General features: G+C 38.1%; 1 protein-coding gene across 5 annotated transcripts in view; it reads right to left on the reverse strand.

The window, feature by feature from the left end:
* The window catches only part of SIL1 (SIL1 nucleotide exchange factor), a 260,982-nt gene that overhangs the window by 77,553 nt on the left and 167,745 nt on the right, over positions 1 to 15,684 (reverse strand). For all 5 annotated transcript variants that reach the window (XM_072630421.1, XM_072630425.1, XM_072630424.1 and 2 more), the window contains one exon: positions 10,798 to 10,918. In XM_072630421.1, coding sequence (XP_072486522.1) covers positions 10,798 to 10,918 — 121 coding nt within the window. The remainder of the gene's footprint in view (positions 1 to 10,797; positions 10,919 to 15,684) is intronic.

A 15,684-nucleotide genomic window follows, 5' to 3' on the forward strand; every position in this document is an offset into this window, starting at 1 on the left:
ATGCACACAAGAGCAGATCTTGATTACCAGAGATCTGGAAATAAAAGAAGAACAAATCCAATCCCAGGTTTAACCCAGAGGAATTTTTTTAAATATACTTTTTTTCTTGACATTCTTCACCGTTTCATAAGAAGATAATGCTCACTGATACATATTAAGTCATAACTCTTTTTTTTCTCAAGTAGTTTATATTCTAATTGGTGAGACTATGTATACAAATCAATTATGTCAGATGTATTTCTAGTAAATTCTGCTGGTTGGAGCTGAAATTTAGTTTAGAAGCTTCTTTAATTCCTTCACAAGCTGCTGGAACCCCACCACGTTCACTCATGGAATCCTGCCATGAAATAAATGGGATGGGGTCATCCAAAAGGAGACAAAAGGAAGGGTATATTTAATAAAGAAAGAATAAGGGATGGGAGCAGGTGAAAAATTACATTAGACACAGATGGATACAGTCCCAAACTGACTCCTGCTATTCTTTCCAGACATTCCTGACTTCTATTTCTCCAGGGAAATGCCTCCAAGAACCTACATGGCAAGACTACCCAGAGAGCACAACTCTATGCATGAGAATCAGGGAAAGATGGCATTCTATACAATTCAGAGGTGAGAACAGCAGCAGACCAAGCCCTGATCCTGGCTATGCTCACTGATATGAAATCTGAGGGATACCCGTGGCCTTCATGTGTGGAGAAGAAGTTCACAAAAGTAGGATGGAGTCATTCAAGAAATAATAGCTCTTATGGGGCCTATATTCCAAGCAATCCATTGATAAGAAAGTCCTCATAGGCAGCAAAAATATTGATAGCAGCACTTTTTGTGAGAGCTAAGAATGGGACATGAAGTAGACACTCACCAACTGGGAAATGGTTAAACAAATTGTGGCACACATATGTACAGAACATTGTTATGCTACAAGAAATGATGAATGTGAGGAATACAGAGAAGCATAAAAATGTCTATGTAAACTGATGCAGAGTGAAGTAAGCAGTGCCAAGAAAACGATATACACTACAGGTACAATGGAAAGAAAAACAACACACACAAATCAAAAGTCAACATAGCAAAATTATCAAGATCAAGCATGACTCAAAAGAAAAAATATGACACTTCCAATTCATTTGCAGAAGTGGGAGGTCCACAAGGGTTCCATGTGTTTTCAGATGTTTTCATTGTACTGATCAATTGTCCTGATTTTTCCCCCTTCTTTGTCCCTTTAAACATCTTTTAAAAAATAACATTTGTTATATGGGAAAGCACTGTGGGAGAAGAGGGAAAGATACTGGGGAAAACAATGATGATATAAAAAACAAAAGACATCAATAAAAACTCATTTAAAAGAAAGAAATGATGTTGAAAGAAAGCCTACTAGACATCATGAAACATAATCTCCACAGAAAAGTGCCCTGGAGCTGAGCCAAGCTATGACCATTCAACTCTGAAGGGGAGAGGCATCCATCAGAGAGGCAGAGACGATGAATTGGCCAGCAGTTCTCATTTGTGTTAAATGGATAGATGGAAGATTTGTCTAACAGAGGAATGAAGGAAAACCCAGTAGTAAGGATAACATATTAGCCGTCCCTTGGGAAAGACTGAAAACTACATCACAGGCTAATTTACGTTTTAAAATTCTCAGAAGATGGGGAAGTGGTCCACAGACTCACTGTCCTCACAATCCAAGACCAGTTCAATCGAACAACCTTGGCCACAGGCTAATGACTGAAAGTCTCTCAACTGGCCAGAACAGCAGGATTCTAATCTAGGCGCTACCACTCACTTGCTGTGACACCCCTCAAATTCATTTCCTTCTTTGGGCATCAGCTTCCTCATTAGCAAAATGAGGAACGTGCATGTGATGGCGACGGATGTTCATTCCAACTCTAAGTCACCATGATTCCTCTCACCGAACTAAACTTAGAACTAGGAAAGCTGAATCCTGAAATTACACCAGTCTTGTCTTACTTTGTATCTTTAAGCAGAAAATTTAACTATTATGGCTTTCATTTTCCTCTGCCTCCAATTTCCATGGGAATTTTCAGGCCTCAGGCAGGAAACAAACATCAGGAGCAAAGCGACAGAGTCAGGAAAACACACTGCTTTTACACATGTGGGTTGATAATCCAGAAACATAAACTTGGGTGAGGACAGCTATGTCTGGTTTCATCTTAAATCTTTTCCTCGAATGCTTCTTCACCTTCTGGCTCCTTCCTGATGGCATCATTTCTTTGGCTGCCCTCTACAATACTGGCTACAATACCTCCCATCCCTCTGCTGCTTCCTGGTCATGGTGGAGGAATTACTACACTCCTTAAGCCCGATGCCCTTCCAGGCTCTCCCTCAACCACCATTACTCAGGACCCTCCCATCCTTGGAGGCTCACTCAATCCACAACTGGGTTCTACCCAATGGAAATTCTATTAGTAGCTGTTCACTGACCTTCAGGATACTATTCTCCTTCTTTCCTCAGTAAGTTCAGTCTTTCTCTCTTCCACAATTCCTGTTCTCATACTAGCGGACTTCACTACACAACCTACCTGCATGACCCTAATTTTCAACACTCTAATCTTCCAGTTCAGTTTACTATTTCCTATGATCTATTCTTCCATTCTGTCTTAGCTAGAGATGGTCATACTTTTCATCTGTCCATCTCTCACAAATGTACCACTTCCATGCTTATGGAAATGAGTTCTGAAATTGGATAATCTGAGGCAATCTGTTGTCATTTACCTCTGTCTTGATTGAAAATATGACTGATAATTCCTCAACATCTTAGTTTCTTCTTAGGCCAACAAGTCCTACACTGGCTACAATCTCTTCCTTAACTATCTAGAGCCCTAAGCAAAACAGTTCAACTCTATACCACCCTCTTCTCTCAAGCTCTTTTGCTCTCTTAAACTACCATCTTAGTTTTGAATTATTCTCACCATTGCCTTCCTTCCTAGGCATATGCTGGTGAATAAAGAGAAGAAAATCAAAAGGCCACAGTAACTGATTCCACCACAAATGTTTATGTTACATAACCTCAACTGACTTTACTCTGTGGCAAGGCAATCCTTAACATCTCTCTAATGACCTCTCTTCTCAACACAGTAGCTTTGCCAAACCTTTTCATCCCTCCTCAAGCCTCCCACATCTGGCTCTGTTTCCACTGCAACTGAGAATCTTGTTATGTATTTCACTTAAAAAATGGAGGATATTTACTGAAAGGTATCTCTTCTCAACTCTTCTTCATTTCACATCACTAATGCCTTCCATAATTTCTCCTCTTTCACTCCTGCAATACAGGAAGAGATGGTCCTTCTCCTCTACATGCACACGATCCTATTACAACCCATCTTCTCTTAACAATATTTGTCCCTCTATCATCTCCACCCTTCTATTTATATCTTCAATCTTTCCTGGTTTCTTGGCTGCTTATTGACTGCTTATAAACATGCCTATGTCTTCCCCATCCTCAAAAAGCCCTCACTTGATCTATCAATCCTGGCTGGCTATCTATATCTCTTCACCCTTTTGTAAAGAAACTCCTTGAGAAGGCCATTGTACAGCAAGTATTCTATTATCTCCACAGTAAGGGTTTCAATCTTATCATTAGAACTAAACTTCCCTCAAAAGGTACCATGAGTGATACCTTATTTGGCAAATTCAGTGAACTTTTCTCAGTCCTTATCCTTTTCAACTCCTGTGTGGCCTTTGATAATGTTGATCATAATCTATTCCTTGATTTTCTCTTCTCTTTAGGTTTTTGAAAAACTATTACCTGGTTCTCCTCCTATGTATCTGGCTACTCATTATTAGTCTCTGTCTACATCTTTAAGTAGATTGGGACTGCTAAAGGTAGATCTCGCCTAAGACTGTATCCTGGGCTCTCTTCTCTTCGACTTCTCTATTATGTTACTTGGAGATCTCATCAGTTCCCACGGATTCAATTCTGTGTGGGTGATTCCCAAGTCTACTTATCCAGTCTCACAACTCCAACTGCCACTTACACATCTTGAATTGGTTGTCCTCAAAGACATCTTAAGCTCAACACATCCAAAACTGAACCTATTATCTTTCCCCCAAATTTTTCCCCCTTCTTCCAAACTTCCTTATTAAGGGCATCACCACCCTCTCAGTCACCCAGGCTCACAATTCAAATGTCAACCTTGACTCCTAACTCTCTCTTATCACTACCACCAATATCATGAATATGCCCTCTTCTATCCCTTGACAATGCCATCACCCTGTTACATGCCCTTTTTACCTCATGCCTGGGCTACTGCAATAGCCTTCTAGCTGGTCTCTTTCTCCTCTCCAATCTATGAGGTATCAAACTGATCCTCCTAAAGCATAAATCTGACCACAGGTCACTCACTTATTCAATAAACCCTAGTGGTTCCTCATCACCTCCAGGAAATGCTCTGCTTGGCATTCAAAGCACTTCATAACCTGGCCCCTTCCTAACTTTCTGATCTTCTTCTATTCTACAATCCAGCAAGACTGGCCTCCTTACCATTTCTCCCAAAAGATACCCTATCTCTCAACCCTGGACTTCTATTTTTTTTAATATATAATTAATTATTTTGTTTTCAGCGTTGGAAAATCACTTCCATATATCTTAGATTTTTTTCCCCTTCCATCTCCTCATTCCCCCCTCCCTCCTCACTCCCTCCCTGAGATGGTGTGCAATCTTATATAGGTTTTACAAGTACATTCCTATGAAATACATGTTGCATAGAAAAATTAAAATGAATGGGAGAAACCATAAAACAAAACAAAACAAAACAAAACATAATACAAAAAAAAACTGGCCTGCTTCTATCTGCAATCCAATTCCATAGTTCTTTCTCTAGATGTGGAAGGCATTTTGCCTCAAGAATCCACTGGAAATTTTTTAAGTCTTTACATTGCAATGAAGTACTAAGTCTACCAAAAAAATTCCTTCCACACTGTGGTTGCTGCTGTGTATAAAGTTCTCCTGGTTCTGCTCCTTTCACTCAGCATCAGTTCATATGAGCTGGACATTTATTTTCATTAGCTGTCCCCTCATCCCTGGAATTTTCTCCCTCTTCATTTCCATCTCCAGGGCTCTGTGGCTTCCTTAAAGACTCTTCAAGTACCAATTAAAATCTAATCTTCTACCAAAAGGCTTTCTTGTTCACCCTTAATGCTAATGTGTTTTCTCTGTTGATTATCATCAATTTTTCCTGCATATTTATCATGCTTATACGTAGTTTCCACACTGTCCCTCCATAAGACTATGAACTCTTCGAGAGCAAGGACTGTCTTTTGTCATACTTTGTCTCCACAGGACTTAATACAAAGCCTCTCACATAGTGCGCACTTACTTTAGTGTGTGTGTGTGTGTTTGTCCTTCATTGCCCAAAGAAGACCATGCCATCAAAGAAATAATGACATGACTTGCATTTGACTTTGTTTTGAGTGAGGGAGGGCTGTGCAGGTCACCAGCCTCACTTCTCCTCCACAGCCATCTGAATCCAGTGACCAGATATTCATCAGGATGACTGGAGATGACCCAGGATGAGGCAATTGGGATTATGTGACTTGCCCAAGGTCGCACAGCTAGTGAATGTTAAGTGTCTGAGGTGTGATTTAAACTCAGGTCCTCCTGACTCCTGCACTGGTGCTCTATCCACTGCACCACCTAGCTGCCCTTGACTAACAGACTGATCTGTGCTTTGAATGGTAATAGTGAGTGCCATACCTTTATGGCTGCTATAAGAAAACTGATACCCATTCTGCTTTCTGAATACAACTCCTATAAAATGTCAAAACTTATAGATAAATGGAAAGGTTTTTTCATGTAAGATACATTTAACTGGATTAATGTTTTTTGACTGGCAGTAAGTTCTGTCGGTATTTCCTGTGATATTTCCATGATACTGTTTTGCTGTTAATGTTTATGGTGCCTTCCTTGCATTATAAATTGCATGATACAATGATCCATGACAATTTCAAAGGACTTATGATGAAAAATGCTATCCACCTCCAGAGAAAGAACTGATGAAGTCTGAATGCAGATTAAAGCATACTATTCTTTAACATTCTTTATTATTCTTGCTTTTTTTGGTCTGTGTTTTCTTCTGCAACATGGCTAATATGGAAATGTTTTGCATGACTGCACATATATAATCTATATCAAATTGTTCTCAGGGACAGGGGAAGCCTAGGGGGAGAAAGAGGGAGGAAAAGAATTTAGGACTGAAAATTTTAAAAAATAAATGTTTCAAAGGATATGAACAGGCAGTTTTTCAATGAAGAAGTCAAAGCTATATATATAGTCATATGAAAAAATGCTCTAAATCATTATTGATCAGAGAAATGCAAATTAAAACAACTTTGAAATATCATCCCTCACCTATCAGATTGGCTAAAATGATGGAGAAAATGACAAATACTTGAGGGAATATGGAAAAACTAGGACACTAATACAATGTTGGTAGAACTATGAACTGATCCAACTATTTTGGAGAGCAATCTGGAATTATGCCCGAAAACTGTATACCTTTAACCCAGCAATACAACTATTGAGTCTGTTTCCCAAAGTGATTAGGAAAAAAGAGAAAGAGCCTATATGTTCTAAAGTATTTAAAACAGCTCTCCTTGTGGCTGGCAAAGAACTGGAAACTGAGGGGCTGCCCATCAATTGGGGAATGGCTAAACAAGTTGTGGTAAATGATTGCAAAAATATACGACCATGCTTTAAGAAATGATGAGCAGGCTGATTTTAGAAAACATGGAAAGACTTGCATGAAATAGTGAAGAAAGAAATGATGAGAACCAAGAGAACACTGTGCACAGTAAAGCAAAATTGTTCAAAGAAAAACTGAATGACTAACTCTTCTGAGTGTTATAGATACTTAAACATAACGATGAAGGAAGAGGCTATCCACCTCCAGAGAAAGAACTGACAAAGAGAAGTGTGGTCAAGATGAATTTACATACATACATACATACACGTGCACAAATGTGTGTCAGTGTGTCAAATGGTGGCCTTCTCCACTGCAAGGTGAGGAGGGAGGAAGGGAGACAATTCAGAACTTAAAAAATAACCAAAAAAATTAAGTGAAATCTTAAAAACATATTTAAAATGTCTGTTTACATGTAATTAAGGAAAATACACTAAAAATTAAATGTAGAAAATACTGCATGGAAATACTGTTACTTTCTGGAATGATACTTACAGTGTGATGCACTGTTTGTATAATTAAGTTAGCTCCTCTTTTGATCTAAATGCTGTAATTTTATAAATATGAGCCATTACTTATTACAGACTTTTGTCTGAAAATTTTTCTAAAAGAGCTTTAAACAAAAGAATAACTTTGCATAGAGCAAAAGATACAATGTGGAGATGTTCAAAAAGCAGCTTTAACACGAATATGGAGAAAAAAACTAGGAAAGAGAATAAAGTCCATACATTAGGGCAAAGTGCACTGAGCCAGGAGGAGGTCCATTGAAAACGACAGGCCAGAACAATTCAAGGTCGAGGATCTCAGCACTCTAGGTTCTCACTTCACTCATTTTCATTAAGGAGCTAGTGATATAGGTTTCAGTAGAAAAGGTAATAAGACCCATCAGTGAGACCAATGGAAAGACAAGGATGAGTCTCAGAGCCTCTACTTTATTCACAATCTATTTCCTCAGGTTGCTTTTATGCTCTGGAGCCAACAAGAGTCAACAAGTATTTGTTTTTGTACATATGTGTCATTGTGCAAGACTCTGGCAGCACAAGATGAGGGGAGACAATGAGCAAATATTTCTGTACAAGAGATTAAAATTAAAGAGGACTAGGAAAGACTTCCTGTAGAAAGTGGGACTTGAAGGAAGCCAGGAAACAGAGATGGAGTAGGAGAGCATTCCAGGAATGGGGGAGAGACAGTAAAGAGATGGAATGTTCTGCTCAAGGAAGAGAAAGGCCAGTATCACAGAGAATTAAGTATAAGAAAGACTGAAAAGGTAAGAAGGGGCCAAGTTATGAAGGGCTTTAAAAAAACTGAACAGAGTTAGGAAAGTGCCAGAGAATGAGCATGAGACAAGCATGGGATTGTTGTGCTCCCTCAGGGAAGAATCAGATGTCAAATGGGGACATGACCAGGGAGGGATCCCTCCAAAAATGAGATACTGATTGAGTTCAAAATGCTGGATGCCAGCAATAGCCTTATAAATGGCTCTGGGTTTCTTTCCAGAGGCTTAGGAATATAGTGCCTATGAGGGGGCAGAAGAAGAGAGTAGTGTTTGCTGTGGTGAATAAAATAAAGATAAGCTAGTGAAAGACTATGGTGGGTCTTGAATGGCAAGTGGAGGAGGCTGAATTTTAATTCATAGACAACTGGATACCACTGAAGATGTCGGAACACACAGCCTGGAAAAAAAAGATCTTTGCATAAGAACACTGTTCTGGCAATGGTATGAATGGAGGAATGGAAAAAGAAAGAGAATGCAGGCAGAAACATCTGTAAGGAGAAAAAAGTCCAGGGAAGGCAACAATGGGTTCCTATACTGGGGTAATGACAATGGGAAAGGAGAAGAGGAGACAAAGATGAGGTGTTGCTGAGAAGAACAACATCATTTGATATAACAGGTAAAGGAACACAAAGAATTACCAAGAGATACAAAGCTGGGAGATAGAGCAAATGGTGATACCATAGGCAGAAATAATTAAGTCAGGGGAAGTAGAAATAGGGGGAAGAGAACGCAGCTTAGTTTCAGATACAGTTTGAGGTAGCATGAAATATGCAGGTACAAATGTCTTTATAGGAAGATGTGGGGCTGGAGCTCAGAAGAAGATCAGGTAGCCTACAGATAGTGATTTAATAGTCACCTGCTTAGAGTTTTTTAGTTGAAACTGTGGTGATGAAACAAGACTGCTAAAGTGATAGGGCAAATGCACAACCCACAAATGACACACCCACAATAGGAGTTTAGAAAAAAAGTCAGAAAAGGAGGCAGAAGTGATTAGATCAGAGAAATAGGAAGAAAATCAAGAAACTATGGCACTTCTACTGCCAAGAGAAAAGAAGTATCTAAGACAGGATGATCAATAGTATCAAAAACTTCATAGAGTTTGAGAATAAAGGGTTGTTTGTTTTTAAATCATCAAATCTAGTAAGTCTAAGAGGTCACTGGTTCCCTAAGAAGTACAGACTGAACAGGATGTGCATGGAGGGAGTTGGGGAAAAAATAGATTAAACAGAGTCAATTTTACAGGAAATTTGGATATATACAAATTTTTTCAAGAAGTTAACAATGAAAGGGAGGAAAGAATAGCTGGATAGAATAGAAGAAAGGCTTTTTATGACTGGGAAAAATATTTTGATATTTTTAAGCTGATGGAGGAGCTGGTGGAAGGAGAGAATGAAGACGAATAAGAGAAAGATGAATGGTGGTATTAAGATCTTATGAAATAACAGAAGACAATAGTATTATAATGGCACACAGTTAGAAGGATCAGGGTTAAAAACAAAAGCAAGGATACCTATTCTTTGACCAGAGGGGAATAAAAGAATGTTAATGAAAAAGCTTAATTCAAATATCTCAATCTACTCAGTGAAACAGTACACACGGTTATCAGGTATAGGTTATAAACAAGCTTACAAAGCCCAATCAATTATCCAACTGAGGGAAAGTACCATGAATCTGTGGGAAGTAACTCTGGAGTGCCAGAGGAGCAATTGTAGCAGTACATGGAGGCTAAAAAATTTATTTTTTTCCTGCTCACCAGTTCAGTCGTATCCAACTCTTCATTCCCATTTAGAATCTTCCTGGTAAAGATACTGGAGTGGTTTGCAATTTCTTCTCCAGCTCAATTTACAGATAAGAAAACTGAGGCAAACAGGGTTAAGTGACTTGCCCAGGGTCACAAAGCCAGTCAGTATCTGGATTTGAACTAAGACAGGTTGTCACTATGTTAAACTCACCATAGGTTTCCAATCAAAAAATTTGCCTTTGCAAACTCAATGACACAACTATATTAGCTACTCAAAATGAAATCCACCCAGATATAAGAAAAACACAGAGACAGAGAGAGAGAGAGAGAGAGAAACAGACAGACAGACATACAAAATCCCATATAAAGGGACACATTATAGAAGGATAACTTGGTCATTCAAAATACAAAGAACACAGTACAGCTGAATTATTTTAATTCAAGATAGTTAATATTATGTAGCTCATATTTAAATATTGCTTTAAGGGTTTCCACACAACTCTATGAGGTAGGTAGTACAAGTGTTCTTATCCCCATTGTCCAGATGTTCAATATTAAACAACAGGGTAAGCTAACCGCTAAAACAGTACTTTAATTTCTAGACTACATAAAGCCACTCTAATTTAAACAAACTGAAGATTTTCTGAATTAGTGAAAATTCTGAATTGTAACTTTTTTTTAAATGCATAATTTTTTGCTTTCTATAAAAAGAGCATTGGTTAAAAAAAAAAGAGGGGCTGCTAGACCTGCTTTTAATGAATAAATAAGGCTCATCTATAATCAGCTCATTAACTGTTGGGATGCAAATAGATCATCTTTAAGTTCTTAGAACAGCTGTGTTTTATTAAAGGTTAAACCTTTCTCCTAAAATCTTGCTCAAACTATTCATTTGCTTTGTGATGCTAGTACAAAGGTAAACTTTAGTTCATTCCTAGGTGCTTTAACACAAATTCTAAATCAGTGAGTACTGAATTCATGAGGCTTTTTTATTGTACTTTGAATTAAGGAATATTACTGTAGTTAATGTCAGAAATATTACAGAAACCAACGCCATAAACCAGGTTCCCTTGGGTCTTATACTTTACCTTTGGCCTTTTTTTTGCTCTTTTAAGTTATTTTGGTATTTTTCCTCATCTGGGAGCTTTACTTCTCTCTCTCCAGTCTGCAGATTCAGACGCACATGGGAACCAGCAGGGACAGCTTGACCTAAAAGCCAAAAGGAGGGACACTACGTTAAACCTGGGGTGGAAGGCAGGGAATTCTGGGTTATGACGATCCCTGAAAGAGCTTTCTCTCACCCACACAAAATGAGTGACATAAGACTACTGCTCCGGCTGGTGAGAGGCTCTAGCCCCTCACTCAAGGGAGAGTGACAAGAGCTAAACAACTCAAATTTAAGCCCTAAAAATGCTAAACCCATTAGACAAAGGTCCTACAGATGCACCCTTAAATGGGATCTTCCACTCTCCCCTGTACACATACCTGTGGCCCTAAGACTATATTGTAAGGAAGAGGTGAGCTCCTGCATCTGAAACAATCGTTGTGGGGCCAATAAGAACCTGAGCATTCACTCTTTGGATGAACTAGTTATCAAACAACATGATTTATTTCATTCCTTAATGCTCAGAAGCCCTCTACTAGAACCTTCTGTGGGTGAGCATGAAAAAAAGAAGAGTGGTATCTCCTTTAAGAAGCTTGATGAAGGAAAACAAAAAATATACAGCATATAAAATAATTCCAATACAATTGATTTAGAAGTTTTTTTTTTCTTTTGCTCATTAAAGGGGCCATTCCCTGATTACTTCTTAAAGAAGCCTATTCACTGAATGGGCATTACCTCAGTCTAAGTGAGTACCTGAACAGGCCTTAGCCTAAAGAGGCCAAGGTCTCCCATTCTGTCCTGGGCCGTCTCCAGTCATTCTGATGAATATGTGGTCACTGGATCCAGATGGCTCAGGAGGAAAAAGTGAAGCTAGTGACCTTGCACAGCCCTCCCTCACTCAAAACAAAGTGCAAATCATGTCGTCATTTCTCTGATGTCAGAGAACGAAGGACAAATACAACAAGTGGAAAATAAGATACTATAAACTGCATGCTTAAGGGCTCCAAAGATGCAAAGTATAGGTGTGACTGGTGTTAGGATTGTTGGCTCTGGGGAGGCTATGTGAAAAGAGGTTAGAGACACAAATTGGCAAGAAGGAGACAAAGACTATTTCAGGCAGAGGAGAGAGTATGTGCAAAAGCAGAGAAACAGAAACCAACATGCTTGGGATGAGAGAGCTAGCAAACAGAGCAGCTCAGGCAGGGAAATACAGGGAAGTGTCCAGAGAGGAGAAGACAGGGGGCTGGGCTGCAGCAGAGTCACTGCCAAGGATCATATAATAAAAAACAGCACTGGAGTAAGATCTTTCCAAACTGGTTTGACCCTCAGTATATACAGTGGGAACAAGTGGACAAGCAGTGAACTGTGCCTTGCTGGTTTCTTTCTAGTCTCTACCAGCCTTTTCTTTTGGCTGAACCTCATCGTCCATAAAAGGGAGACCAATTCCCTGCCTTTAACAGAAGCTACAGAAGGACATGGACTCTATAACCTCTTTATTAGGAAAATGCTTAGCAATCACAAAAATGGGATGGAGGGGAGGACAGAATGATGCACTTTGCAAAGTAATGAATGACAGACCCTTAGGACAACTTTGTTAAGTGAGGATGACTGTTTTAACAGTTTTTTCAATAATTAATTATTAGTATTGTTTCATATATCATGGATTAGCCATCTTGCCGTCAGTTCAGCTGGTCACTAACTTTATTAAAGTTCTTGCTGTCTTAGAGATGGATGCATTATATAAATGGAAACATACTCTTAACCAAAAGAAAAAGATAAATCTGGAGAGTTTCAGCAAAAAGAAAATTAATATACATAGGAAAAGAAGGGAAGAGTAGACTGGGGAAAAAACTATCAAATTTATCAGATAAAGGTTTGGTATCTAAGGTATAAAAACAATTAATAGACATAGGGTATATAAAGCATCTAGGATAAGAAGGGAAGAGTAGAAAGGAAAATAACATTAATAAATTTATGTGATAAAGGTTTCATATCCAATAGATAAGTGATCAAAGGATATGAACAAATAGTTCTCAAAAGAAGAACTGGAAAGAATTCAAAACCATATGAAAGAATGCTCAAAATCACTAATAGTAAGAGAAATGCAAATCAAAACAACTCAGAGGTTTCACCTAACACTGCAAATTGACAGAGATGACAAAAACACGGAAAAAGTCAATGTTGGAGGGGTTGTGGGAAGATAGACACACTACTAAAAAGTACTGTAGAGCTATGAGTTAGTAGAAAAAAAATTCTGGAAAGTATTTAGAATTACACAAATAAGATGACTAAAATTTCCATATACTTTGACAAGAGATTTTACTACTAAGCTTATACTCCAAAGAGGCCACTGATAAGAAAAACATTCCCACATACACCAATATATTTATAATAGCATTTCTGCATTAGAAAAAAAAGTAGATGTCTATCAATAAGAGAATGGCTAAACAAATTGTGGTACATGAATTTCCAAAATTATTCTTTTCACATGACTCACCACGGTATGAACCAAATAATATTCATTTTAAAATATAGGATATAATCATTTAAAACAAAACTAAAAATAAAAGAAAAAAGACTTCATGATGATAGAGGCAAAAAGACATAATATCCTTTCAACCCCAGTAAGTTACATGCCAAGTCTGCAAAGTTACCTGATGTAAAGCATCCAAACTCAAGAAATTAATGAAAACAAAGGCAGAGAAAAGATTTACAAACTGCAGGGGAAAAGAGAGAATGTCAAGGGGAAGGGAAAAGAAACAAGGTTTTGGAAGCAAAAAAGAGAGGAAAAAAAACCACTGAAGTTCATGATGAAATGCTTTCCCCTTCAGGGGCAGAGGTAGGTTCTGTAGTTTGGGGGAATGCCACTGGGCATTTCTGGCCCTCACTTGGGCTCAACACACACATCTATATGGTGTGCATTGTGTGTAAGGCCCTGTCCTAAGAGATAGGCACACAAAGACAGAAAAACCTGTACCTGCACTCCAAAAACCCACATTTCAATGGAGCTTCCAACATGTACAAAAATCAGATATTATTACATAATCTGAGGAAGGCTTCACAGAAGAGATAGAAAAGGAGCTGAGCCTTAAGAGGAGCTAAGGATTTTGAGAGGAAAAAATGACAAAGGAGTTCATTACAGGAAGTTGAGGTAGCTTTGGCAAATGCACTGAGGTGGGAGATGGAATGTCAAGTTTAGGAAAGAGACAGCAGTTCAGTACGGCAGGAAACCAGAGTAAGCCAAAAGAAATAACATGGGGTAATAAGGGAAAGGTAACTTAGAATAAGATTGCAGAGGGCCTTAAATGTCAGATTGAGCAGTTTCTGTTTTATCCTATGCATAATCAGGATACCCTGTGGGCTTTTTTATAAGGGAATGATACAGAATATTTTGGAAGGATGTGGAGGATCGACTGGAGAGGGGAGAGCCTGGAAACTGGCAGATCAATTAGAACACAGTCCATACTGAAGCACAAATGTGTTGCTACTCCACCTTGGTTTTATTTACATTACTGTAATCATCACATACAGTTCTTTTTGCTCTTCCTTCTTCTTGATGTATCATTTCATGAAAGTCTTCCCAAGTGAATTTTTCACATTTATATTTCTTATGGCAAAATAAGATTCCATTAATTGCTATACCATAATTTGCTCAACTGCTCCCTTATTGTTGGGCATAAAAATTGATTCCAACTTTTTAATTATCATTAATAATGTTGTCATGTATATTTTTGTACAAAGAGTTCTTTCCATACTATCAATAACCTCACTGGGATAGTACCAGAACTATAATTTTGGGGTGAAAAAGTATAAGTATTTCTGCATAATTCCAAGTTGTTTTCCAGAATTACTGAATCAATTCAAAGTTTCATCAACATTGATCTGATATGTCTGTCTTTTGACTGTCCCTCCAAAATTGATTACAGAACCACAGACTGAGAGCTAGAAAGGTTCTCAGAAACCATTTAGTCTTCCCACCTTAGACTATCATTTTAATGCCAGTATTTCCCATATTATTCAAACAATAGCAACAAACAATATCTAAACCTGTCTAAGGTGATGAAATTAATCATTCAATCAATAAGCATTTATTAACAGCTTTATTACGTGCTTGGTACTGTGGTACACTGAGAATACAAAGACAAAAATTACTCGACAATCTTATATTTTATGTATAAAACACATACAAAATTAACACAATATAATTTACTAGAGGAGGACACTTATAGTTGAGGGCAGAAGGGAAGGAGTTTATATTTAACCCTAAATGCAACAGAGTCTTCCTGGAGTTTGATTTGGAGGGTGACATGGTCAAACCTGAAATTTACCTAACAAGGTAAGAAGATAGGTTGGGAGGGACACCAGTAGAAGGAGGTGACATCTCAATGAGATCAAAGAACAACAAACATACTCAAAAAGTATCTGCGTTCACCTAGTAAGGCTGACCTTGCAAAGGATGAGATCAAAAGAAAGACACTAGACGTGAGAGCTAATTGTGAAATGTTTCCAGTGAATTGAGGGGCTACAGTTTATTTCAGAGGTAAAGGATGGATTCCAGAATGTATTAGGAGCCTAGAATGTCAATCTTTGCTACAAAAGCATAATTTCATTAGCAGCTCATTAGCAAGAGTGGTGCAAATCATTTCTAGCTCTTACTTTTTCATTATGTTTACTGATCAACAGATTCTTTGAACATAGGTCGACTGAGAACCAAATAAAGCAGCAAAAATTTCTAACTAGTCAAATCTGAAACACAGAGATTGTATGCTAAATGCACTCTTTTGTCCTCATTATTTTTTCAAAACAATAGTCATCACTGAAGGGAGGAGAACAAAAGGCCGAATATTACTTAATTTTTCACCTTTTTTCT

The sequence above is a fragment of the Notamacropus eugenii genome, chromosome 1 (assembly GCF_028372415.1).
Source record: "Notamacropus eugenii isolate mMacEug1 chromosome 1, mMacEug1.pri_v2, whole genome shotgun sequence".
In the NCBI taxonomy this organism is placed as follows: domain Eukaryota; kingdom Metazoa; phylum Chordata; class Mammalia; order Diprotodontia; family Macropodidae; genus Notamacropus; species Notamacropus eugenii.